Source organism: Argiope bruennichi, chromosome 11 (assembly GCF_947563725.1).
Source record: "Argiope bruennichi chromosome 11, qqArgBrue1.1, whole genome shotgun sequence".
Lineage (NCBI taxonomy): Eukaryota > Metazoa > Arthropoda > Arachnida > Araneae > Araneidae > Argiope > Argiope bruennichi.
This window is the reverse complement of record NC_079161.1, coordinates 96,511,833-96,538,543: the sequence shown is the minus strand read 5'-3', so window position 1 is coordinate 96,538,543 and position 26,711 is coordinate 96,511,833. Positions and strand designations below refer to the sequence as shown.

General features: G+C 29.6%; 1 protein-coding gene across 2 annotated transcripts in view; it reads right to left on the bottom strand.

The window, feature by feature from the left end:
• LOC129957478 (cell adhesion molecule DSCAM-like) overlaps window positions 1–26,711 on the bottom strand; it is a 538,584-nt gene that overhangs the window by 181,289 nt on the left and 330,584 nt on the right. For both annotated transcript variants that reach the window (XM_056069803.1, XM_056069802.1), the window contains exon 3: window positions 9,624–9,785. In XM_056069803.1, coding sequence (XP_055925778.1) covers window positions 9,624–9,785 — 162 coding nt within the window. The remainder of the gene's footprint in view (window positions 1–9,623; window positions 9,786–26,711) is intronic.

Below are 26,711 nucleotides of genomic sequence, written 5' to 3'. Positions count from 1 at the left end.
ATTTATTGCTTGGGATTTTTTTAAGAAACATAAGCAGATTATTTACAAAAATGAAATATGGCGAGTGATGTAAACATAGGAACTAATGTATTCCTCAGTCATGCCATTTTTTAAATCACTAATAATGACTCATCAATCAATTTATAATCTATTATCTAGCTTCATACCAACGAAGGAATTGAAGAATAAATGAAGCCACTTCACTTTTAACTTTATATTTTTTGTCATCGTGTCATTTTTATTTCTGTTGAAAAAATAAAATGCTTCGAATATTGATTACTTCTAAAATTACTTAACATAAAGTTTAATTTATATTATTATCATACTTCTAAAAATTAGGACATAAATTGCAACTGATAAAATATGGATTATTTTTGTAACATTAGGAATAAAAGTTAGCGTAGTCTTCTAAGAGTTTTCAAAAATATAATATTGTTTCCGGGGTTCGTTTGGATAGTGGGAGTTATATGGTGTGGAGAACACTCAATCAGCAGGCGCCAGTAGAAAATAAAACAACGCCGTTTATTTACACGAAGACACACAGGACAGCACAAAGACGACAACTATATACAGCACAGAAGACGATTATCTTCAGCCGAGACGTGCAGCATACAACAGTATACACAGCAACATACAACAGCATACACAACAGCTCTACTCCTTCGCTGCTCCGCTAGTCCCTGGAACACGAGTTCTTCACCGTCGCTTCCGACTACTCTTCGACTCCACTGGTCCACAACTCAATTCACCGTCCGGTTCACAACTACAGCGGCAGGACTGCTTCCTTTTATAGGCATCAGGAGGCGGAGCTAGAAGCCTCTCAACCAATCAGGAACGTTCGAGGCGTATCTCCGTTCCTACTGGACGGATCGGGAAAGTTCTCAATGTTTCAGGTATAATCTATTTTGGCACCAAAGGCGCCAAATTCGTAGCCAAGTCGCCATTCACGCTAAGTTCTGGAACCTCCAACGCGACACTGGACTCCGTCCAGTACAGATGACTGTAAAACATTCTTTCCGATGGTTTAACCAACTATGCTGGGAAGCAGCATTACAGATTCGTAACAATATCAAAAGCGCTCTTTCACAAAGTAAACTAGTTTTTTTTCTTTAAATTCATCTTCATAGAATATGCCAAGAATATTTATCTTACCTCGCATATTTAACATTCTTATTTTCTCGTGTACAAGATATAGATAAAGTATTGTAATCGTCAAAAAATTGTAACGAAACATTTGACGAATCTCGCTTTTTAGTTGTAAAAATGCAATTTTGGAAAATGTCCGTCTGTGATAAAGATAACTCGAAAACGTTTTGAACTAGGCAGATGAAATTGGCATATGGTCTTTAAACCAAATTTCTTGATTTCTATCAAATTTTGAGTAAAATCCGTTTAGAAGGAATTTGTTCATCCGGCATTTCGAATATAAGTTTACACGATACTACAAAACGAAGTATGAACAAAAACATTTAAACACGATAACTCAAAAACGCACTGACTTAAATATAATAGTTTTAGTATTTGATTTTATGACTACAACTGTAGATTTGAGCAAAACTTTTATATTAATCAGTAGGAAAAAGCATTCAATACATAAATTCGATTTTCTCATATTATTAACCGTATGCTAGAAATGAGTCACCAAAACACTCTCGAAGGATAACCTGATAGATTCAATGGACGTTTCAAATTCACGCAAAACGTTAATATTTCTTAACTATTGCACGCCAATGCATTGCAGGCGTTCTACAAGATAACGCCGTTATTAGAAAATATGAGTGAACGTTCTGAGAGGACCCCACTCACTGTTTTCTTTTTCGTGATCATTTGAGTAAATCACCAATTTGAACATTTAATGGCATTTTCTTTGCCACAAGTCTTGTTGCCATCGTCAATTGATAAATTTGGAGATTCTTTATCATCTTGTGAAAAAAAGTTTTTCAATTCCGTTTTTCTGTTTGATTTCTTTTTGGAACTAGTTTCAGTTTTTTCCTTTATCATTTTCTCGTTTACGAAATATCCAATAAAGCATTCGAATTGTCAAAAATTTCGAATACGGGACTTCGACGAATCTCTCTGATTTAAATTCTCTCCGGGTCTATATATATTTAGAAATTATAGCTGCATTTTCCTAAGTCTGTGAACATGATAACTCAAAAACGCTTTCAGCTAGAGAGATGAAATTTGCTATGTGGATTGAACCTCAAATTAGCAGTTTCTTATCCTCAATATATACTGTGAGATTTCCATCACATGTAAAACACAAGTAAGGGAATTGTAGGGATCTTTTAAAAAATTGTGCTTAGCTGCACAGTATTTTATCCCCTAACTCGGAGTGTGAGAACCGCTGACTAAAGCATTCTCACAGAGCTTTGTTGCATTAATTAAATAGTAAAGTGGAATGGGATCAGGAAATTAAGAAAATATTTTAGAATGAATTTAATATGAATTAATTTAAGATAAAACTTTGGAAATTAATTGAGTTTAAATTTTATTTTAAAATATCACTACACACACACGCACATATATATGGGGGGGGTGGTCAAGAAATAACAAGTTCGAGATATTGATATTGGAGATTCAAATGAGTGATAATAGAGTCATCTTAATGATGATGAACAAATTATGTTGAAAATTTTCCTTATAACAATGAGACATTCAAATTTTTTCAACAATGTAGACTCAATAAAAAAGTTAATTAAAGCAATAAATTTAATTCCAACTCCTATTAGTATATATAAAAGATTTTAAAATACCTAAGTTGAAAGACCCGGCTGAATAAAATACTAAAAACTCTAATAGTGGGATATCATTCTTTCCTCTTAAAGAGGAAAGATGTCATCTTAAATTCAGGGTCTCTCAGTTTATTTTATATTAATGCACTGTCTTTCTACCCATCCAATTGAAGAAGCTAATTTTCTTTTAACTTTAGTATTTTTTATCAGACTCCTTAACAAAATCTATTTCTTTTCTCCACTTTCTTTCTACATTGCGTCGTAGATATCTTCCTCAATCTAAAGTGAAATCTTATATTCTTTAAACTCTGTTATTTCCAGTTAGCAGATCCTTTTTTATAAAACTACTTATAGTTAAAAACTATTTTTTTTTTCATATACCGGTTATTTACACTTACCATTTTTATATTCGTTAAATTTTTAGTTTAGTTTTGCTAAAAATCTTTTAAATCCTTCGTAAATTAAAACTCTGTTTTAGATTTTGAAAGCAGAAAATATGTCTGAATCCTATTAAAAATTGTACCCCAATAAAACAGTAATATAAACTTTTCAAATCAAAACTAAAATTTACCACAAAGAAGATTTAAAAATGATAAAATTTGTTGTAATATAATAAAATACATTTCATTGTCCTTAACTAATAATATAGTTAATTTTACGGGTATTAAATGATGATTAGCAGAAAAGAAGATTTAACTAATATTTTGAATCTGTTTCTCATGCCTATGTCTTGCTGAAGATTTCAGTTTGAAGCTTTTCGAGATCTCTTATGATTTTCCAATAATGTTTCAAACAACGCTGTTCAAATTCTCCATTGTAACAAACAACAGAGCAATAAAGTATAATTCCGAAAAATTTTACATTCGCCATTAAAATGTGTTGAAAATATCGAAAACTTACGCCTTCGGTGTTTTGTTTTTTTCGAAAGTTACATAATTAAACGAAGGAAAAGAAGTCATCAACATTTTCATAAAATAATCTGCTTACATAATTTGTGTAATATTAGGTGCTTGAAACGCCATTTTCAAACAAATATCACATCAGTTTTGATCTGACAAATAATTTTTTTCTGCAATTCCAGTCAACAAAGTTATTAAAGGTAGTAGCGCAAGTAAATTTAAACGAGAATTATTTGTATAATATTAACAGATTCTGAAAATAAATAAAAAAATATTCAATTAATTTTATGCCAGAAAGATTTCAAGAAGAAGAGGAAAAAAATGACCAAAACAAGTGTTATCAGTAGTGCAAATTATTCATTGTTATTTTTTTATATTATGAACGATAATTATAATTCTGTAAAGTATATGTAATAAAAGTTGGAAGTTGTTTCTCATAATATGGCATTTCATTTATTTCATGTAACTGAGAAATAAAATTTGTAATTATAATACTTTGACATTTATTTCAATTCGAATGAATATAGATACTTAACTGTTTCGAAAAGTAAAATTAAAAACAGTCCAGGAAACAAAGAATTAAATAGAAATGTGACATCAAACGTACCACAGAAATAAATATATCTGTATCAAACATATCTTGAAACATCAAAGGTTATTCCATAATTTGATTGTATTAGAAAAATAAGCAATCGCAATCTATACACTATACGGATTCGCTTTTGTTTTAGTAATAATTATTACTAGTAATTAAAATTTATAATAAGTTATGACTATGGAACAAAGATGCAAGTTTCGCCTATGGAACAAAGATATTAGAAGAAATATTGAAAACAAAGTATCTATATTTTGTTACGGGTGCATAGTTTGAAAGTATTTTGAATGCAGTTTAAATTGTTATGTGGGAACTTTTGAAATATTACTTTGAATATGCAAAATCATATACTTACCTAAAAGAAGCCTATGTAAAAGAGCGACATATTCGATTTTTACTGAAATAAATTTTGAAAATAAAGAAATCTTTATAGAAATATTCCATTCACAATTTATTCAATAATAGGGCCCCATCTTAGTTGATAAGAATATCTTTCACTATGAAATGTTGAGACAATTTGAAACGATTACAAATCACTTTGTCTAAATTTATTCATATTGTTACAAATCTGTAATCTTGCTACCCGGCATGAATAGTGTCATCGTGGAAAAAAAGTTGTAAGATCTATCCTGTGCATGCTGAGCGGGTGAGGCGTCAATGACCTCAGAGCTTAGCGATAAACTTGGCGAGCGTTTGGCGATGGATTTGGCGACTTTGGCGATTAAATGGATCATACTGGAAAGTTCGAGAAGTTTCACGATCCATCCAGTAGGGACCAAGATATACTCAGATACGCCCTGATTGGTCTGGACGATTCTAGCCCTACCTCCCGGAACTATAAAAGACAGGCAATCTGAAGCTGAGGAAAAAAGTGTGTGTATCGTCAGAAGTCGTGTATGAGAAGAGTCGGAGTCGCCGACACGTAGAGAAACTGGAGAATTAGACAGCAAGAAAGCTGCTGAACTATAGCGATTGAATGCGCTGAGTTATTACAATTGATTGACGTTATTTGTAAGAGAAAAAATTTTGTAACAATATATTCGCAGATATATACTTAATACATTTTCGCAATATTTTTCAAGTAATACACAATATTTTTACTTATATTTTCATCAATGCTTTGTTCTTTCGTCCAAGCCACATCCTGAACTCTGATATTAAGAAACTGATTATTTTCCAATTTCTAGAAAATTTTATGCAAAATATTTTAATCCATTCTTACAGTGACATATTCATAAATCTAATAAAGTGCACACATTGTCGAAACACCCACACACTCTGTGTCTTAACAGAAAAACTTTATTACAAGCTGGCTCGGGAAACACAAGTTAAACATCATACGAAGAATAATATCATGCGGTTTCGTAAAGATAATCTTACGCTTGGGAAACCGAATGATATTTCGAGAATTGAATGGCTCAGCTCCAGCAATGTCTAGTAAAGACATTGCGCAGATTAATCAACATCATATTCTAGTTTGGAAGCCATTATAAGCGGTGATATGCATCGATATTGCCCCCGAATATTCCGACTGCTAGGCGTCTCGTATTCAAATTAATAACCACCGCATAACCACTGCGAGCGTAAATGTGCAGACTAGAATAATTTAAATACGGAATCTTATGCACAACGCGTTGCTTCTAATAAACATTTGAGTTTCAAGTTATGAAACATCGAATGGTAAGATATAGACGATGTGGATGATATTGTCACGTAGATGAAATTAATTACAGAAATTTGTAAGCTACACTAGAATGAAAAAAAAGGCTCTATCTTCATTTCAGACTTTGTATCATGCGGAACTCAATCATATATCTCTTTATAAACAGTACAAGAAACTTGTAAAATTTTCTTGAGGTGGGGTAGTATTGCAGTTAACAATCTTAATTACAGTTCATATTTATAGATACAGTATTAATTTATTAATATAATGGATAAATATTAATACAAGGGATAGAAGAAAAGGAAAAAAAAAAAGACATTACAAAAGCAAATGTTTACTCATTGTTAATGCAGCCAGATTTGAACCAATGATCGGTCGCTTCCCATGGAATTATGAATACTTAGAGAGAGCGCTATCTGCAGAGCCATACATTCTCACTGGTTGTTATATTTTTTAGGAATTTAATATCAAATATGTTTTCTTTTGTAACAGTTTAATTTCGGGAACATGTTCTATGATTAAATACGGCTTTTCTAAAGAGGGTAAATTTATTTAAAAGCTATTCACAAATATTTTTGAAAACTCTTTTACACGGCATTGCCTGATCGACACATTCAGAATAATGGCAGTAGTTATCAGACGATAAAAAAAATTGTCATAGAATAAGTGACTGCAAAAATCATTTGGAAGAAGAAAATTATAAAAATAGTTATGATGGTTGTGACTTTGAGTAAAACAAAATGGAATAATAATATGTATAAAGACATATATTTGACATAAAGCACATTATAGAAAATGCATCAAGTTCAACATCAGAAAGGAAACGACTAGAATTTTTCATAGGAATTGTTCGAAGTGGTGACAGCAAAGACCACTGAGTAGTCAACACCGAATGATAAAATCTTACTTGGCACTTTCAAATATACCCAGTATACTATCGATATCTACTAAAACGACAACGATCTGTGCTGCAAGATTCTCCTTGTATTCATAGGGATTTGATAAATAAGTGATTTCTGGTGGCCCCAAAAGTAGAAATTCAAGGGATTAGATTCCGTGGAACGTGGTGGTTCTGGTATGTGCTTTGTGCTAAGTGAGATTTTGCAATTTCCACTAATCAATACTTGCATTGCTGCTTTTATTTTCCCCGTGGGAATGAATAATATGCATACAAGAAAGTTTCTCCTCTTAATTCCTTTCTTTGCTTGGCCGTTCTTCTTTTTCGATTTACATTCGACTAAACATGGTTTGTGACTCTAACTTTTATGGTAATTTTTCATTCTCTTGATACCTGCAATCACCTCATGGAATTTGTCAGTCAGATTCAGCAATACCTTGTTATATATATATAGCATTATTTTGCTTGAAGCAGAATGCAGTTTCGAAGACAGAAAGACTCATTGAAGTTTTAAAGTTCGCTTTAATCTCTCCCGGAAGGCATGCATGATTTATTTACAATAAGGCGCGGACAAGGCACGTCCGCTCACAGCAACAGATTAGTCAAGAAGTGGTGTAAAAAGAGATAGAAGCGAATTATCCCTGTCTTATAGACTATGGTGTTTTAATAGGGTTTTCCATGGCATGTTACTCAAAAAACAAGGGAAACACAGGGGTATTTAGAAGAATTTGTAAAGTCAGCGTTATGTTGCCCCTTCAAGCAGAACATGTGAAATTGTCGGCGTATAGCCGATTCAGCAATTTTATAAAGCTTCCCTTGAATTAATTAAGTAGAGAAAGTGAAATTGGATCAGGAAATAAGAGAATGAAATTATTATGGTCTAAATTAAGATAAGGCTTTTTAAATAAATTCAGATTTAAATTAGAGTTTAAAATATCATCACACACACACATTTTAAGATTTTTAAAATGTCATTATATATATATGTGTGTGTGTGTGTGTGTGTGTGTGTGTGTGTGTGTGTATGTGTGTGTGTATTCGTATTCATTTAACACCCACATGAAATAATGAACCTTATATATTTTTTTAATTTATAATTTTATTTTTCTCTCGCAATAGTATTCGTATTAACAAATCTACCAAAACTCGAAAACTCTGATTAGAATTTTACTCAAGCATTTTCTTAGAACAAGGAAGATATAAGGAAAAAGTTTTCCTACTGCTCGACAGAATTCATTTTAATTTAATCAACATCAGTTGCAATTCGCTTCTCTTTAGGAAAGTTCCGTAGAACAGCTTCAGAAGCATTGGCATTCCCAATGCTTCAAGATAATTGGGATTAAACATTTCAGTGGAGCTCTAAGTGAAAGATTTAAGGGGAAAAGAACTAAGCTGCTCATAATAGTAGGGATAGATAGCAGTGGCGAAACGTATTTCTTGAAATATATGAATCAATATCCTAGAAAGATCGAGTAATAGAGAATGTTTTGAAATCTTATTAAGTACAGCGAATAGTGAGGAATCTTCTTTTCGTAGATTTTTGTATCAATGATTTATGAAGTCACTGTGAGAGTGGAAGAAAGAACCGATATTCGAAAACAATACGAAGTGAGGAATCATCGATTCCAAGATATACTTTATGAGGAGATTCGTGTGGTATCGGAGATAACGAACATGAATATTTTTGAAGCTTTGAGTATATTTGAAAATTACGAAGGAAACAATATTTAATGAGAAATCATCAATTCCATCGTATGTCAGTGGATATTTTGTGTGGAATTTCTGGTGAGATGGTTTAGTACGAAACTACATTTGAAAGTCCAGATTTTGTTGTTTACGATTAGCAAAAGAAAAAGCTCTCAATATTTTGTAAAATTTTAGCCACCCAGTCATATAAAATTAACCATCGATTTAGAATTAAGTTATTTATCTGATTTTTTTAAGTTTTATTTTTAAAAGTAATTACGTTAGAAAGCCGAATTTTGCGAAATTTTGAAGTTTTTATTAAATTTAATATTCTTTATGTTTGAACAGCTTTTTTTAAAAATAACACCGTCATAATTGCGAATCTAAATCTATTTTCTTGGGAGTTACTGGTTTTATGTTTGCATATACATACATTTTAATGCTATTTTATATTTTTAGATGTTACTTTCTCAAATTCTAATCTGATAAAATTTCCTGGCGAAAAATCTCATAAATTAAAATCTAATGCTTACTTTTTGTTCAAATTTGGTATATTAATTTCTCAATATATTTTGTAGTTCTGGAATTAGAGAATAAAGCATCTATTTATTTAGAAATATTTTATTGTTGTTTTACTGCTTTACAATGTGAAAGAATCGAAAAATTCGTATTATTTATCATTTGAACCCCAATATTTAAAGAATGAATAGAAATACATCTTATTTATAGTTCAGGAACTAGATATCGTATGTCTTAAGAAATCTGCGGCATTTTTAGGAAATTATTTGTTAAACCTCTAAACTAGAAGATTTTTTTTTGATTTGTGCCTCTTGTTAGCCAAAATAAGGTCCTATTGTCCAATTTTTAAAAAATAATTTTGCCACTTAACTGGCATATTTTGGTTCATAGACGATTTTTCAAACTTTTGTATGAAAATATTCAAAAATATAAATATTTTCAGACGTTTTTCAAAATATTTATTTTCAACTTAGTCACATACCGTAAACTAAAAGAATAACCGTTTTAAAAAGAATTATTTTATTAGAAATTTCATTATTTTTCGCTTAAAAAATAACCAATAATAGAAATTTTTAAAACATTCTTTTTGCAACATTTCGAATGAATTAGAAATGGAAACGATTCTTACCTTTCATGTCATTTCTTTTGAGGATCTGTTTATCATCTCTGATCCAGGAATCGACGGCGACGTATTCTCTGACGAATGTGGGCAGATGACACTTCAAAACTGCCGTGTTCCCGCGTACCACGAAGTCGTCGTACACCTGGGGGTCGAACCGTTGCTTGATGACTGAAAGGAAAATATGAAATTGTCACATACTTCATATACAATTCATGACCACAAACAATTGCTTAAAATAATGGTATCAAATATAAAGTTTATTCCAGCTTTTTTTGCGAAATTGGAATTTTCTTTTAATTATAAGCTAAATGTAAAAAAAAATCAACATTCAGAATATATATTTGTTTTTTGTAGTATTTTACGCCAATGGTTTGACGGATGTTTCAATAGATTGAAAAGTTTGAACTAATTTAAAGTTGAATTTATTTGTACAGTAAAATTCCTTAAAACACGTGGAGTATATTCCACGTTAGAGGAAATATGTTTATAGTAAACGCGTATATCTTTATACATATTCCTTTAGCATATTTTAAAAAGGAAAGAATGTGGGTCAGGTCAAATCTATCTAAATTGTAACTGAGTAAATAGGTAATCACGTATTACTCATTGTTTCCTCACATGAAGAATATATAAAGAGAACCCATTCTAATTGCCAAAAAAATTCGAATACGAATTTTTGATAAATCTCCAAGTTTCAGACCTTACTGAGTCCAAAAAACACATTTTTGGAATTATATCTGTTCATCCCCGTGAGCATGATTACTCAAAAAGACTTTGAGCTGGACAAATAAAATTTGATTTTTCATAAAATTACAGATTTTTTATCAAATTTTGAAAGAAATCCAATTCTGAGGAGGCCTCTCTATCTGGTTGGCCCAAATAAAAGTGAACACGGAGACACAATTAGGAAACTACAAAATAAAAATAGCTAGATAGAGAAAATTGTGGTAGGTCATTTTAGTTATATTGACGTCTTTTAAGTAACGCAACATTAAGTATATTTTGGGACGGGCCTCGTAATTTTGAACTGCAGTTAGATGACAATGACGAGACCTGAGCTGGCACTTCCCCTTCTGCATACTTCCACGCCACACCAGCACGTTAGTATTGATGGATTTAATGAGCACGTTTAGTCTCGATGGATTTAATGTGCACCGTAAACGTGTACTGTGTTTTAATGTACACGTCGTGTACATTAAAACGTGTTTTTAATGTATACCACGGGTCATAGGTGGAATCGGGTCTCGAACATCATAGGGCACGTCGATGCATTTGTATCACATGAAAGAATTAATAAGAATTTTTACTTCTATTGCAAAGAAGTTATTTTATTTCCCTGAAATTAGCCGCATCTTTCAGAATTCAAATAAGAAAATATTACTTATTTTTCTTTAAGAAACAGCTGTTAAAGATGAATACAATTTTCTGAAAGGCATATCAGATGTAACTGAATTTTTCACAATAGCACAGGCACAGAAACTTTACTCAAACAAAAGCTGTAATGAATGTTAATAGTTTCTATTAATATATTTTCCCTTTTCATTATTGGAAAAACAAAATTCAAGCATTTGAACTATTATATGATGAAAATTTATGAAAAAAGGCAATACTTGATGAAAATTCATAAAAAAGGCAACATTTACTATTAAGAATTAATGTATTATCAATAATAATTAATGTAAAGAACACAAAGTTTTAACAATTATATCAAAAATCAAATTATTAAAATGTTTGTGAAAAATGCTTGCTAAAAGTGTGAGTAAAGTTGATAAATATAAAGAGATAAATTATGTAAAACTTCAGATATTTCTCCTCCAGTTTCCTATCGTATTTATTTTTATATAAGTAATATATATCTCTAGGAGTGAATATATTCTTAATGCAAAATTAAACGTGTTTATTTTTTTCTTGAAAAATTGAATGAATAAATAGTACTATAAACAAAAATAAAACATCAAGTTAAATCATGTTGATAAAATAAAGATAACCATGGACACATAAAAAATGAGATATTCAATACTTCAACAAGTTCGAATCTCTCTTGTTAGAATAAGAAAATTGCAGAAGAAAAGAATTATATTTCATTCCAAGTCTATTCTTCGTTTGTTTAATCTAATTTATCACTTATCCGAAAACTGATTATAATCTGTCTCATGTTAGATTAATCTTATTTTAGTTTCAAAATACTTCAAATTTTAATTCATCCAATCATAATTAAAGTGAGCAAACAATAAGAAATTAAAACTTGAGTATTCATTTAAAATTTTTCATAATTATCTCATAATTCAGAAAAGCATTTAATCCCAACTGTTAATTGCACCGAAAGCATAAGCATTTTTAAATATATAGAACCAAAATATGATGAGAAACCTCATTAAAATGTGTTATTTAATGATAGTTTTTAAAGAAAAAAATAAATCTTTCTCACCTTGCAAAAAAAAAAAAAAATCTTTTTCATTTTGCAGTGGTAAACTGGTTCTCATTATTTTAAGAGCAATTTTATTTAAACTAAAATACCGAAGGTTAAAATCCGTGAACTTTAAACATTAAAAGTACAACAAGCCATTCCGAGAGCAATATATAAGATTATCATTTTGAAAGGAAATAGTGTTGATAATTTTCGAGTTCTGCTCGTAATCTAAACATGAAAATTTTAAACAAATTGCTTTCGAATAAAAAGAAAAATAATTTGAAATACAAAGTGATCATTAATAAGAAAATACTCACAAGAGTTACGATTTCTAGTTCGAAAATTGATTGCATGATAATATTCTGATACGTCTCTAACTCTTACTTTTAAGGATGATATTGTGAGAAATCAGCAGGAATGGTCTCACCAAAACTTTCCTGCACATTCTCTAATAAAAGTGCTATCCCCTTCTCCCCTGCATAAAATGGATGACCTTGGACAATGCCATGGACTTGCTCATATTTTTATTTCCAAAGTCCCACAAATGAGAGTTGTGTGCTCTTAGCATAATAAGTAATCACCCGTCAGGAAGGAACACCCTTCCGACCCGTCAGGAAGGAACACGGAAAAATTACTGAATGACCGGACTACCGCAACAGCAACACTGGCGGGAACTATTTATTGATTTCTAAGGGCCATCACCGACCTCGGTACAACCCTCCCCGCAGGAAAAAACGTCCCATCTTCGATGGCAGAAGACAGAACTCCCACCCATTTGTGTACCCTCCAGGGTGGCGAGATCTAATCACCATGCCGGAAGCATCTCATCCACATTTCGAAATGCACACCGGAGGTTCTCTTAGTATAATAAAGATACATCATACTTGTATATTAATTGCATGAATTTGGCGAGCAATAGTTGCGAGAGATAAATCTTTAGTCTAAAATTATGGCGTGCAATTTTCGATGCTTCATTTCAGTGCATGCATTTAATACACAAGAAACAGAGAACCGAAAATGTACTTTTCACTATTAGATTGAAATTGAACTTTGGTACAGAGCTACAAGTATAGTGGGAAAAAATATGTCAAATTTTGTTGAAATTATTGGGTTTTGAGTTCTCGCTTTTGTATGCATAAGAAAATATCGACTGACTGTCGATTAAATTTTTCACTGATTTGACTTAAAATTTGATTATAATTCCCATTATAAACGCTTTTTGTTTCTAATGACGCTTTACATAGACAAGCCCGCTGGCGAAGTCAGCGATTTTAAGCCAAGAAAGAGGCTCTTGTTTTTCAGTAGCGCCATCTACGACCAAGAGTACGTCTTAGCTATTCACGCGTCACAACCCTTTTTACGGGTCGGACTTCATTCATGCATTTCATTCACTCATCCACAGATCGTAATTTAGACCTGAATCAGAGAACTATCCCCTTTGAACCAGTACCTCAAGTGGTATTACTCTCGACTAGGAGGACTTTGTGATTACGGCAGATTTATATGTGTGTAAGCCACCACACATGCGGAGAGTCTTCGGTCGGGGGGTTCGACCCTATAAAAGCTTTCTTGTAATAATTTCATCCACCTACGTTTTTAAGTTTTGTGTTTGTTGTGTTTATTTATACTAGAATCCCCGGACACTCGGGCTCTCGTCGAATTGATTTCTTTTGAAATTTGATAGGAATGCACATAAAAGGTATTAAATCCATATATCAAGTTACAACCACGCAGCTCAAACAGGTTCTGAATTATTATGTTCCCAGACAAACAAACGAACAGCCATCTTTCCAAAAATATTTTTCTTTGTCTGGGAAGTATGAAGCATGGTGGTTTGTCAAAATATCAAATTTTAATTTTTTAATCAATACAATATTTTTGCTTTGCATACTTCATATCCCTGAAAGTGCAAATAGATGCTTAACATCATCACAATCGAATACAGTTACGTTAGAATAATAAATGTATTATCGCAAAATTTACTCAAATATTTCAATTATTTATCAAAAAGTAAAGAGACAAATTGCATGACAATAAAACTGATATCATTTGAAAAATATTTTTTTAATTTCAAAGTAAATTGCAAAGGCTATATACGATCTAGTATTACATCCTTTGCAATTCATTTTGCAAAGTATTTATTGAATGAGATTTTAAACCTCGATTAACTTTGAATTTATTAAATATCATCACAAGCTTGAAAATTATTGGCAAATACCTATGGCCAAGAATTGTCAACAGTATGCCCGGTAAAGTGTTTCGAACTTTGAAAGATGTATATTGTCACCTTGAAAGATGTATATTGTAGGACGTGATTAACATACTTATCCAAAATAAGTTACATTAATATTAAGGAAATTTACAAAGTGACTGCAGAGGGTTTAAAAATGTAGTTCCACACATCAAAACAAGTTGCAAGTAAAGCAATTTCCTAATCTTTATTACAAAAGCTTATTTTGTCAATTCCATGAACAATAAATATTTCGTAATTCCATTTTGAAATAAGATGCGCATGACATTCCATTATTTTATTACCTTTTAAATACATCGGAAGGAAAATTTTTATTTTTCTCTCTTTTCTTTTTAACTTATGTATATTTCAAAATTTCAAAATGACTTGTGACGAAAAAGAAAGAATATGATTTAATGAAAGCGGATATAATTAGAAGAATTGCAGATAAAGAGAAAAAAAAAGTATCATTCGATTTGCATTTAAAGGTAATGGTTTGAGAAACTCATTTAGAAAACCGTAAATTAGCCTTGATAGTAATTTTGTGACCGTGCGTGTGAGTTTTACTCTTCCTTTTTTTAAATTTCTGAATTATTTTTTATAGCCCTTGAAGATTTTTCCATTATAAATCTATTTATAATGGGGGAATCATCAAGGTAACTCATTTATAAATCTATTTAAATTCTTTAAAAATTCCATTCGAAAATATTTAAAAATATTTTGATTCAGAAATTATAAAATTGTGTTTCGCTATAGTCCTTAAGAATTGAAATAAATTTGTAATTATTTTATGAATTAATTGGTTTTAGTTATCCATTTTACTTGAGTATATTTTCAATCAGTAATTAAGGAATGAATGAATTTGCAAAATATGATTTTAAATTTTTATGTATACATAAGAATCATATTATAGAGGTATTTTATATATTTTTCATGTATATCATGAGGAATTCATTGAATAATAAACTATAAATAGATAATTGATTTGTTTAGGATCGAAATTCAATCAGATATTGCTCACAGCCATTCAAAACTTTAAACACTTTGGGATTTTATTATTTAAACAAATGAGACCTCGTTTTGGGAATAAATGCTCATACTGCTTTCATTAAGGATCAATAAAATTATTGAAATGTTTGTAGATTAAGGTTGATTTTTTTCCCAACTTATATAGCGTTTGAATGATCTGAGCTTATAAATGAGAAAAGTGATAATTTAATGTTCATATGGCTCAGATGCCTGACATTTAAGCGAATAACTGCACCTAAGAATACTACATAAAATTGCAGAATATTAAAAATTCATGTAAAATAATATTATTTGTATATAAAATAATTAAAACAGCAAATTTCATATAATGTATTCAAAATTCTGATTGCACAAAGGGAAATTAATGTTTGAATTTTATTGGACGCTTTCATAATCGAACTCTGTTACAATCTGCTGATTCTCTCTCTATTTTAAAAGAGCACAGCTTGACAGATTTGAAGTCAGAGAAGAGATGCTGAATTTTTATTTTCATTTTAATCTATCCCGGGAAGGCATAATATATTTACAAGAAGGCGCGGACAAAACACGTCCGCTCTCTGCGCTGCAAAAAAGTTGAAGGGGGAAGAAGAGATGAATGCATTATTCCTCGCAGAACATTTACTCTTATATAACATGAGATATTGATAGGGAAGATATTTTTTTACAGTGCTAATATATTATTAAGATTCTGATAGGGATTTCTGACGCATGTCAATCACAAGTAAGGGGAACACAGGGATCTATTAAAAAAGAACGGGTTTGTTGGACATTTTTCTAGCCCTTAACGCGGATCATTAGAATGTGTCGGCGTTTAGCAGATTCAGCAATTTTATAAAGCTTCTCTTAAATTAATTAAGTAATGAAAGTGGAATTGGATCAGGAAATAAGAGAATGAAATTATTATGGTCTAAATTAAGATAAGGCTTTTTAAATAAATTCAGATTTAAATTAGAGTTTAAAATATCATCACACACACACACACACACACACACACACACACACACACACACACACACACACACACACACACACACACACACACACACATACACACACACACGCACATAATATATATTGTTTTAAGTGCAATTTCTAATTTCTCTGAAAAACTAATTTACATCTTACCATTCTGTTGCTATTATTAACAGTCAAGATTCAAAAAATAAATTATTTAAAGTGATTGCACTTCTGAGAATGGTGCATTAAAAAAAGCTCCAAGGACAGAAATAATAGAATACAGTTTCATTCAAATTGCAAATCAAACAAGGAGTAAAATTATTATTATTTTTTTCAAAGTTACTGGAAAATAGTTCTCATTATCGTAATTTCTTTCTCAGAAATTATAACTAGCATTTAAAGAAACTTTTGACTAAATTTCAATAAGTAAAACAAGTTTAAATTCTTTATTCATATTCTCAAAATAATATTTTAAGTCAATACCTCAAGCGCAATAAGTAATGACTGCTTTTTAAAAAATATTTTAAAATTCCTTGCTATTCTAATTCAAATAAAATTAATTCGAAATATAGAGAAAAAAATTATGAAGGCAACAACAAAAAAGTCCAGTAAATGATTACAAAGTGTTTCGACCCACAATCCTGAGTAGCAAGGATCCGATCATCAATAATCTTTTTAAAGAAGATTTAAAAATTCTATATTTATTTTTTGTTGCCATGTCTTTTGTTTAACATCAGGAACTTCAAATTTATAGTCTGATCGTATTTTATATAAATCGTCTAGTTTCGGTCGGGAAATATAAAAAAAGTACTTTCCTTATCTCCATTTAGTACCAACTTGGTACTTCTAAAAAGTTTTAAAATTACGTATGGTGCAAAAGCAATTAACTTATTTCATCAATGCAGAGTTGCTGAGTAAAGATATTGTTTAATTTTTAAAATATGATAGGTGATTCAGGATAATTATCCGCAGCTAACAGTTGCTGAATCGCTTAATTGCTTTTGGTTGCGGTTTTTGAATTTTTAGATTAGTTCTTTTTTTAATTATTATTCTGTTGAATTGCATGTTTTTTTGTTTCGTCTGCTTTTATTTCAGCGATTTTTTTCTCCTGAAGTATAATTTATTAAGGAAATATTTTATTTTATTTTACAAAGAAGCTTATGTTGCCATTTGTAAAAACCAATAAACTTAAATGTTATAACATTAAATTGCATTTAATGCGTTTCTGTTTTAATTTATACGCTCGTTTACTTTCGAGTATACATTCCCAAAGGGAAAATATGTAAATATTAAAAAAAATAATAAAATAAAAAAGAACAATATTTTAACGACTCTTTATGTTTTCAATCTTTCTGAATCAAAAATCTGAAATTTTTGTAAATATATCTGCTTGTCTGTGGAAAGATAATTTAAAAACACATTGAAATAGATTAATAGAATTTAATGTGTGATATTTACTTTAAATGCGTAGGTTTCTCTCAAAGTTTCAACTAAATCCATTGAGAAGAAATCTGTCTGTCAGTCTGAGTACAAGTGAATGCAATAATTGCAAAATATAAAGAACTGTGGTGACGCTTTATAAGCCAGATAACAGCTACGAGACATGAGAAATTTCTTTTGTCTAGTGGTCTTGTTACTCGGCTACGAACCCAAAGGTTGCGAGTTCGATCCTCGCCTACCGCCAGTAGCAACAGAACTATATGGGTAAAATTTGGTGCAAAGCTTTAGAATGTAAATTATAACTTTTTTAAAATCTTGAAATGTTTCTCTGATTCATCATATCTTCTTGTTGTTATAATTTGAACCCAATCCGATGATGATTTAGTCACCTGTTCGCCTGTACTTTTGCATCCATGTAAAAACAAAACAGAAATTTGTTTAATGAAATTTGGTACCCAATTTTAACTTTAAAAGTGTAGATTCCGGTAAAATCTTGAATAAAATTCTTCAAAAGGTTGAGTTCTATCGGCATATGATTTTTTTTTTCTATATATAAACAGCATAATCTAGAAATATAGTAAATTAGATAATTTAAATTTTTTATGTCATCTTGTTTCAAAAATTTGGATTATGAGCCAAATTTCGGCTTCATTTTATTGGCGGAAAAGTGTCCATACTTGATTCCTTCTATTTTCTGCGAATTACGCTTTGCTTATGTGTGGGCTCTGAAAATAAAATTTGAGAGTTTGTAGGGCTCAAAACATTTTTCAAGTTCCAAAATTTTATGTGAGGGAGTTACGTGTTTATTAGGGAGAGATCAAGAAAATTTCAGAATTCCCACCCACATGGATTTGTTATTTTATAATGCAAAAATTTTAGAATTTATACAATCTCGATGAATTTCATGTCATTTTAAAGACATTTGAATTTAGCTCCTTTATTATTAAAGGAAAAAGTAGCTCCGAATTTATCTGGAATTTTTAATTTTATTTATCTTGAAAACCATAATTTAAATGCATAAAGTTGTAATCAATTTTGCAGTATCAAAATGCTGAAAATTGGTTTATACAAAAAGCTGGCATCGTGAAAGTAAATATTCTTAAAATTCTTATGAAAGAAAAATTTAATTTCTGTTTTGGAGTGAAGTATTCAAAATTGTTATGAAAGATAAATTTAATTCCTTTAACAGAATAAAATGCCGGCGTCCTGGCATAGGGGTAGCGCGTCTTCCCCGTGATCTGGGCGTCCCGGGTTCGAGTCCCGGTTTGGGCATGTTCTTCTGTTGTTCTATCTGTCAGATGTGTGAATGTGCCCTCCTGTAAAAAGGGGTTGTGCAAGCGAATGAGTGATGCGTGAGTAGCAAAGTCGTACTCTTGGCCCTAGTTGGCGCTGCTATAAAAAATAAGAGACGTTCCCCTCAGGCTTAAATCGCTGTCTTCGTAACAGTGGGCTTGTCAGTGGCAAGTGCCATAAGAAACAAACAAACAACAGAATGAAATAACCCATTCTGTTCTAATTTCATTGACTAAACAAAAACAGATGAATCAATATCGTATTTACTAAGAAATGAATTTAAATTATTATTTTACCATAGAAATAAATAAAAAAATGAGAACTCTAGCATAATATTTAAGTACAATTTTTTATTTATGTTACATAAATGCTTTCAACAAAATATTTAAAAGTACATAAGAATTGTTTGAAAGAACATCGTAAACATTTGACATTTCTAAAACAGTTCTATTTTATAATGAATTTTGTATATTGTAAATATTATCTAATAAATAAGAAACATATTATATTATTTTCAGCCGAGAACTTGTTACCTTTTCTGTTATGTTATAGTTGCAAAGCGAAAGTAAATTCAAATATTTAAAGTTGACTCAGTTTTCGAGTAAACGAATGTTTGATTAAAGAATTTTATTTATGGAGATGATTTTATTTTTGTGATCAAATATTTCAATATTTAATCAAATCAAACATCTCTGGCATTTTTGCATATTTTTCCAGACTTCATAATTGCACAGTTACTAAGTCCACATGAAATTTTGTCTGTACATAACAGTCATACCATTTTAGTAAAATACTTTCAGTTAACAATGCAACCTGAGCTAAAATTTGATTTTTTTGTTGTTATATTTGCACATATTTGAAAAATGTTTTACTAAGTCTTATCTACAAATATGGAAATAACTAAAATCATCCTGGGTAAAAAAAGAAGGTGTGACATTTACAAGTTTTGTTTTTCGATTATAATGCTGTTCATACTTGATCAATTCAATTTTCAATATAAATATTTTGATTATATTAGAACAAAACATAATTCGAATAATAATAATAGAAAATCTTGTTTTCGAAAATCAGCAAATTTCCATTTTAAGAACCATCGTAACATTAAGGAGACAAACAAAAAAAAAAGTTGGAAAAATTGCTTGTTTTATGATTTAACTCAAATAGAAAGGCATTTTACAACATTTTTGCAATATCTATCAAATATTGCAAGCATCCATTTTGTTAACTAAGATTATTATGGATGTTTTTCACATATTGATATATTAAATTTCATATATTACATGAAATCAAAAGGTTTAAATAAAACCTTCACATTTCAAAAGATTTTTTTTATTCTATGAAACGAAATGAAATTATTGTCTGTAATCACTCATCAACTCTCTAGTCATAAGAAGTTTTTTTTTTTTTCTTTGAATTAGATAAGCTTATATCTGAAATAACAAACTATCCTGTGATAGCAAACTGTACCGAAGGTTTAAATATAATTTCTTGGGAGAGTTATTTGAAAAGATAACGCTATTTATATTTTCTATATAGATTTTTAATTGTCATTCTTTAAATATTTTAAATGTTGCTACTTCTCCACTCTTTGTAATATTAAATATTCTGTAGAATTCACTGGGCTTATAGATAATCTCAGGAAACGGATTCTCCATTTGTCCAATACCATTTAAAACTTAGTAACTTGTAAATTTGCAAGAGAATTTTGATTTCAATGCTTCATCGTATCAGTATGATTTTTGGTATGATATGAAAGAAAAAAGCCACATACATTTCTACTATGTAAATAGCCCATTTACTAGAGCTTATAAATATTTTTATGTTTATGCTTATGATATAATTTTTGAACTTTGTGAAGATTTTTGTTCAGTTAATAGGTAAATGTGTGAAAAAAAGAATTTTATTTAGAGTTCAAGGAATTACATTATTATATTGAATTTCTCAACTATTTAAATATAGAGATTTTTTTTTTTTCATTTCTCATTTCAGCAAATAGACATGGTAAAAAAAATCCATTAATAAAACATCGGACTCCGCTTCGAGTATAGGAAAAATAAATATCCAAAAAATAAAAAGAAATTTCGAATACAAGTAGTGTATGGTGAAAAATTGTAACTTGATTTTCCTTTCATAAATTCAGTAATTTTTGCCTTTTTATCTGAATATCAAATATTGGGAAAAAAGTTCCTACTAATAAAATATAAAAAATTAGCAATATAAAATTTTTCACATTATCTAGCGTTCTATCTTTAAAAATAAATTACTTTCTCATATTTGTCTTACTTAAAGGAGTAAGAATTTTTCTTTGATATTTTCCCTTTTTTTAATAAAAAAATATCGATTAAAAAATTGTTATAAAAGAATTGACTTAATATATCAAACGTTTTCGGTAATCTGCATTTTTAAATCTGGAAGAACAAAGAAGTGAACTTCGGTGATATATTACAACACTCGAGCAAACATGTAAGCCATTAACAAAATTACAGCGCAAACTTCCGCCGGAGACATTAGCAATGAATCTCATTAATTTCGAGAGTTAAAAAAGATGACAGGATGAAAAAACTGTTTAAATATACCTTTTGCGAGCACTCTTCTGTCATTTTTCTTTTGATAATCGATTTCAGTAAAGATGTCAGAAAGATTACATATGTCTCAATCCGATTATACATCAGTGATGCTTTGTTGACCTAATTTTCTTTTACAGAGAGGAAAAAAAATTAGAATATGACTGCATAATTGGTGTCTCAGTAATATTTCATATAAATTTGGCTAGATTTTGACAAATGTTTCTTAATTTCCATAGAGCCTATCTGGAATTGAAGATTAATTGAGCAAACATTAGCAGCAGCCCAAGTTTCAATCCTCCACCCCTTCTCTTTGGAATATTTAAACATAGCGGGACACATCCAGAAATTATCGGATATTTCGACTCTGTTATCTTTTTGTTAAGATGTCTTGTACTTTTCTTTTCTCATTTTTCGACAATCATACTTGAAAGATGGATAGATGCCTAAAAGATGGATAGATGGAAAAATATATTGGTATTGACAATCAGAATGGATTAAGCTAAAATCAATTATAAGATGCCTCACGATGCATTCCTTTGCACATACTAGTTGTAAAAATCCTTACTGACTATAAGTTGATTCTTTAATCTTCTGAAACATGCATCATTCTTCTTTGGACCTTGATTTTGGTTTGGACCTTGTAATTCTAACTTCAAAAACTCAATTCCATCGAAGTACCATTAGAATCATTTCGGGGCCGTGGTGGCCTGGTGGTAAGGTCTCGGGTTTTGAGCTGTAGGATTTCAGGTTCGAGACCCGATTCTACCGAAAAACCGTCGTGTAAGGGGGTCTGTTGCACGTTAAATACGTCATGCCAAACGTCCTCCCGCTAGTGTGGTGTAGTATGGAGTGGGGGGTGCCAGCTCAGGTGTCGTCCTCGTCATCTGAGCGTGGTTCAAAATTACCAGTTCCACCCCAAAATAGCCCACGTGTTGCTTTACAACGGGATGTTAATATAACTAAACTAAACTAAACGAAATCTTAGAATCAACTCTACGCACATTGAATCTGATATCGAGGGTCAAATGCTTTTCTCATATTATGGAACGGAAGTTTGAATAAAATAATTATAGTTTAGATGTGCTCATTATCGGACAAGGGTTCAAAATTAAATAGGTCGACCGAGGAAGCGACAGTATTTTTTAAAAATTTGAAGTCAATATAGTTATCTTTACTTCAGATTTTCTTTCATTTTTTTTATTAATAATCCAAAGTTGAAAATTAATGCAGAAATAAAATTAAAAAATCAATCAGCGAATTTCTTATAAAAATTAAGAAATTCGATGTTTCCCAAACATGTAAGAAATTTCCATGGCTTACTTTAATTAAAGATAATTAAATTATTATTATTGTTTACAGGAATCAGAAAAGCATCACAATTTAAAAAATATCTAAAGCATTCTTCTCTCAACTTCATCATAAACTTGGAAAAGATGATGATATTAATATTGTTTTCTTTATTTTATTTGTTTACGTTTACCGGGCATATATTATTTGTCTTCTCTCCTTTTTTTGCCAACCCCTTTATTAGAGTATTATTTATAATTTTTATTGGTCATATTTACATGAATAGGACTTCTATGTTGACAAGAAAAAGAATCTGTGTATTCCCTCGATGCTATTGCATATTATAAGCGCAGATACCATTTATTTACATTTTGACACTCTTGTTTATCCCTTGGTGAATGAGATTTTTTATTACAACTCTCCTTAGTTAATCTGTGCGAGACCCAAATCCGAGACATCATTAAAAGGATGCAAACCCATCTTAACGGACACATCTTTTAGTCCAATAAATATAGAAGAAAATTTATTAGGAGATTAAGAGAAAAACAAATTACGAGAGTCAAGATAGCTTCATTTATCTTTTACTGAAAGCATTAAGTGCTTAATCCGACCACAATTTTATTATTGCTGGTATATTCTAGAAGATATTTCATACGTGTTGAAATCCAATAACATAAATGAGTTATGGTTCAAACATTATACTTACAAACTACATAAACATTCCTGAAAAGAGAATCTTTATATAGTTAATTAAGGATCAATTAAGAATAATAAATGAAATCATAAATTGAACCTTACACTAGTGCACTTTAGCACTGAGAGCAAATAAGGATAAGAAAATTTCGCGAGGTTTTATTTAAAAAATAAAGAAATATAAACATAAGTAATAAATCATAAGTAAACTTCAAAGAAATTCGAAACAGTTATGTTCTTAAACATCATTATCTGCTAGTTTAACACCAAAAACTTTTGAATTATAATTATGATTAAACTTTAAATATTGTTTATGAATGTAAAGAGCTAATACTTAAATCTCAAACTTAAATTCTCTAAAGAGTATTTACTTTATTCAGTGAAATATAGAAAAAAACAGTTAATATGAGGTTGTGTACCCAAATTGTAAAAAAAAATCTTTCTGCATCTGTTTGTAAAAAGTGAATTTAACATTATGTAAAGTTAGAATTAATTTTCTATATCCTACATCACCGAAAGGAATATTCTGTTTTTTTGATGTTCCTATTTGACTAACGCTCTTTGAAAATTTCACCAAACTTTCAGGAAAATGCCTTTAAGTATTCCTCTTTAAAAATAAATTTATAATTTTTATTAATTCTTTTATAAAATTATCTTAAAAAAGACTGATTGCATATAATATGATAGCGTTAAGCGTCTTCCAGAATACCATTGGAATATAATCTTTAATATATATATATATATATAAATTGTTCATTATCCATTTTCTAAGCTTTTTTTAGAACTATATTTATTTGAAGTTTAATGTTATTCATTTAATTATGCATCTAATCATGGACATTTGCTAATTCCTAACCGCTGGATATAGGCAAATTATCGGGTCCATAATAAATTACATAGAATATATTGCAATGTTTATAAAAGTATATATTTTGGAAACAATTATAAGTAAATATTCGCCATAAAAAGCTTTCTACACGTCAAGATTGTTTTGAATTTATTTCATGACAATTTAATTTTATCAAATGTCTTTCCTTATAAAAACTTCTACCAAAAATTACAATATCATAAAAATATTTGGTTTGATTCATTAACAATAATAATAAAAAATAATAAATTTTAAAAGTAAAGAATGAAAAAAATATCAAATAGACTTTCTCCATTTATTATTATAATCATTTTATTATTATAAGTATTTATAATTATAAGTTAGTTTTGGGAGGTTTTCGACCTTTTAAAAACTGATGATGGCACAATATAATTAAGATATAATTGTGTTTGAATTATTAAAAGTCACTGTTAGGATTTAGTGACTTCAAATTTTCGATTAATTAAAAATATTCAACCTCTTATGTAGAATATAATATCAGTTTTTAGCGATTTTACCTGAAAATATGAAATGCTAAATTAAGAAATTATAAAGTAACTGAAACATAAATGTTAAAAAAAAATTAAATGAAACAAATTTAAATATAAATGAAACATAACCATTTTTGTAATTCGAATTTTTCTTTTCCTCTCCTTTTATTCAATTTCTTTTATTTTTATCTATTTAAATCCGATAGTTATTGACATCGAGAATTTTCAATCAGATAGCAAACGAGCAGGCTATCATGTTACCATGACTTTTCTTCCTGAGGGGAAATTCATCTGTTTTCAGTTGCAAAGTATTCTTAAAGTGGGAAAGTAATAGCAAATGACCGAAAGTCTTTAATAAGAGGGCAAAAATGTAAAATTCCATCGACGATTAAGTTTTTCATAACACCTCAAATCAATGAAGCAGAGTAAATAAGAATAAATAGAAAAAAGTACAATAAGAAAATCTTTTCATTTTTGTTCATTTCTATGGTGGTAACTATTTCATTAACTTTCTTCTTTCAATTTTAGTAACAATTGCTCATTTTATTCCAATGACCATATTTTTTAATATATTAAAATATCTTTGATATTTTTTTAAGAAATCGTTTATGAAATACCGATATTGAATTTCAAAGCAGTAAATAAAATATTCGTGAAGGACAAACTTGGAAGAAATTAATAAATTTTAATCTATAATCTGAAATAGGGAAGATTGGAGCTGACTCTCCAATTTTTGGAGTGATTCTGTTTCAAAAAAAAAAACACTACTAAGTCAAATGTTTATTTTTCATGTCTACTCTATTAATTTAAGTATATAAAATGGTGTTTAAAACATTTTGAAAGAAAACTTATTTTGTAATTTTATCTGAAAAGATTGTAAAAAGATCCTAAAAGATTGTATCTTAAGGTTATAGATATATTTATTGAAAAGTAAAATGCTAAAGCAAACCAATATTTAAAATAAAACTAGTTTCTATTTTTAAATAAAATCTCTGATAAGTTTCCCTCCTAAATTGTGGTGTTATTTAATGAGTAAGTGGTCGAAGTGTTAGAGAACACGGTTTACTTAAACTTCGTTTCATTTCTACCGCAACTGTGTTAATGCCATAAACGCATTCATTATTAATAAACTTTTCATAGATAGAAGTACTAATAAACGGTGAAATCTCATTAATAAAATATTCATTAAGTTTCAGAAATTCTGTGACCAATGGATATGGCTATATGTATATATGAATAAGAGTTATGTAACTATCATTGTTTGTGAATATAAAAATTCTTCTGAATACTCGAAAACGTTTAATATTTAATATCAAATTATAAGAATAATAATTCATTTATAGATAAAGTATGAGAAAAATGTGAAAACTGGGAAAGGGTATTCTTAACAAACAATACAAATTTCCAAAAGATTTCTGACATTCATTGAAATCAATTTATTTTTAATTGAAACGTTGCCAACTAGGCAACATAAACTCTTTTGAATTATAAAGAGGAAAAAAAATTATAGAGCAACTATAAATAAATGATGCAGTTTTTCAATTCAAACAATAAAAGCAAATACTTTTCACTTATTTGTAAATAAAATATTTAAGATGAAGATAAATTGTTTAAAATTTCGCAACTAATTTTCAGTTCACAAAAATAGTAATCTAAATCAAATATTATATTAGAGTCAAAATAAAAAAAATATATATATTCATGAAATTGAATATTATCTCTCATTATACGTCAAATATTATTCCACCAAATTCAAATAGCCGAAATTGACAATTAAAAATTTCTAACCAAAGAGTTTATACTGAATGTATTCAAATTCATTGAGCATT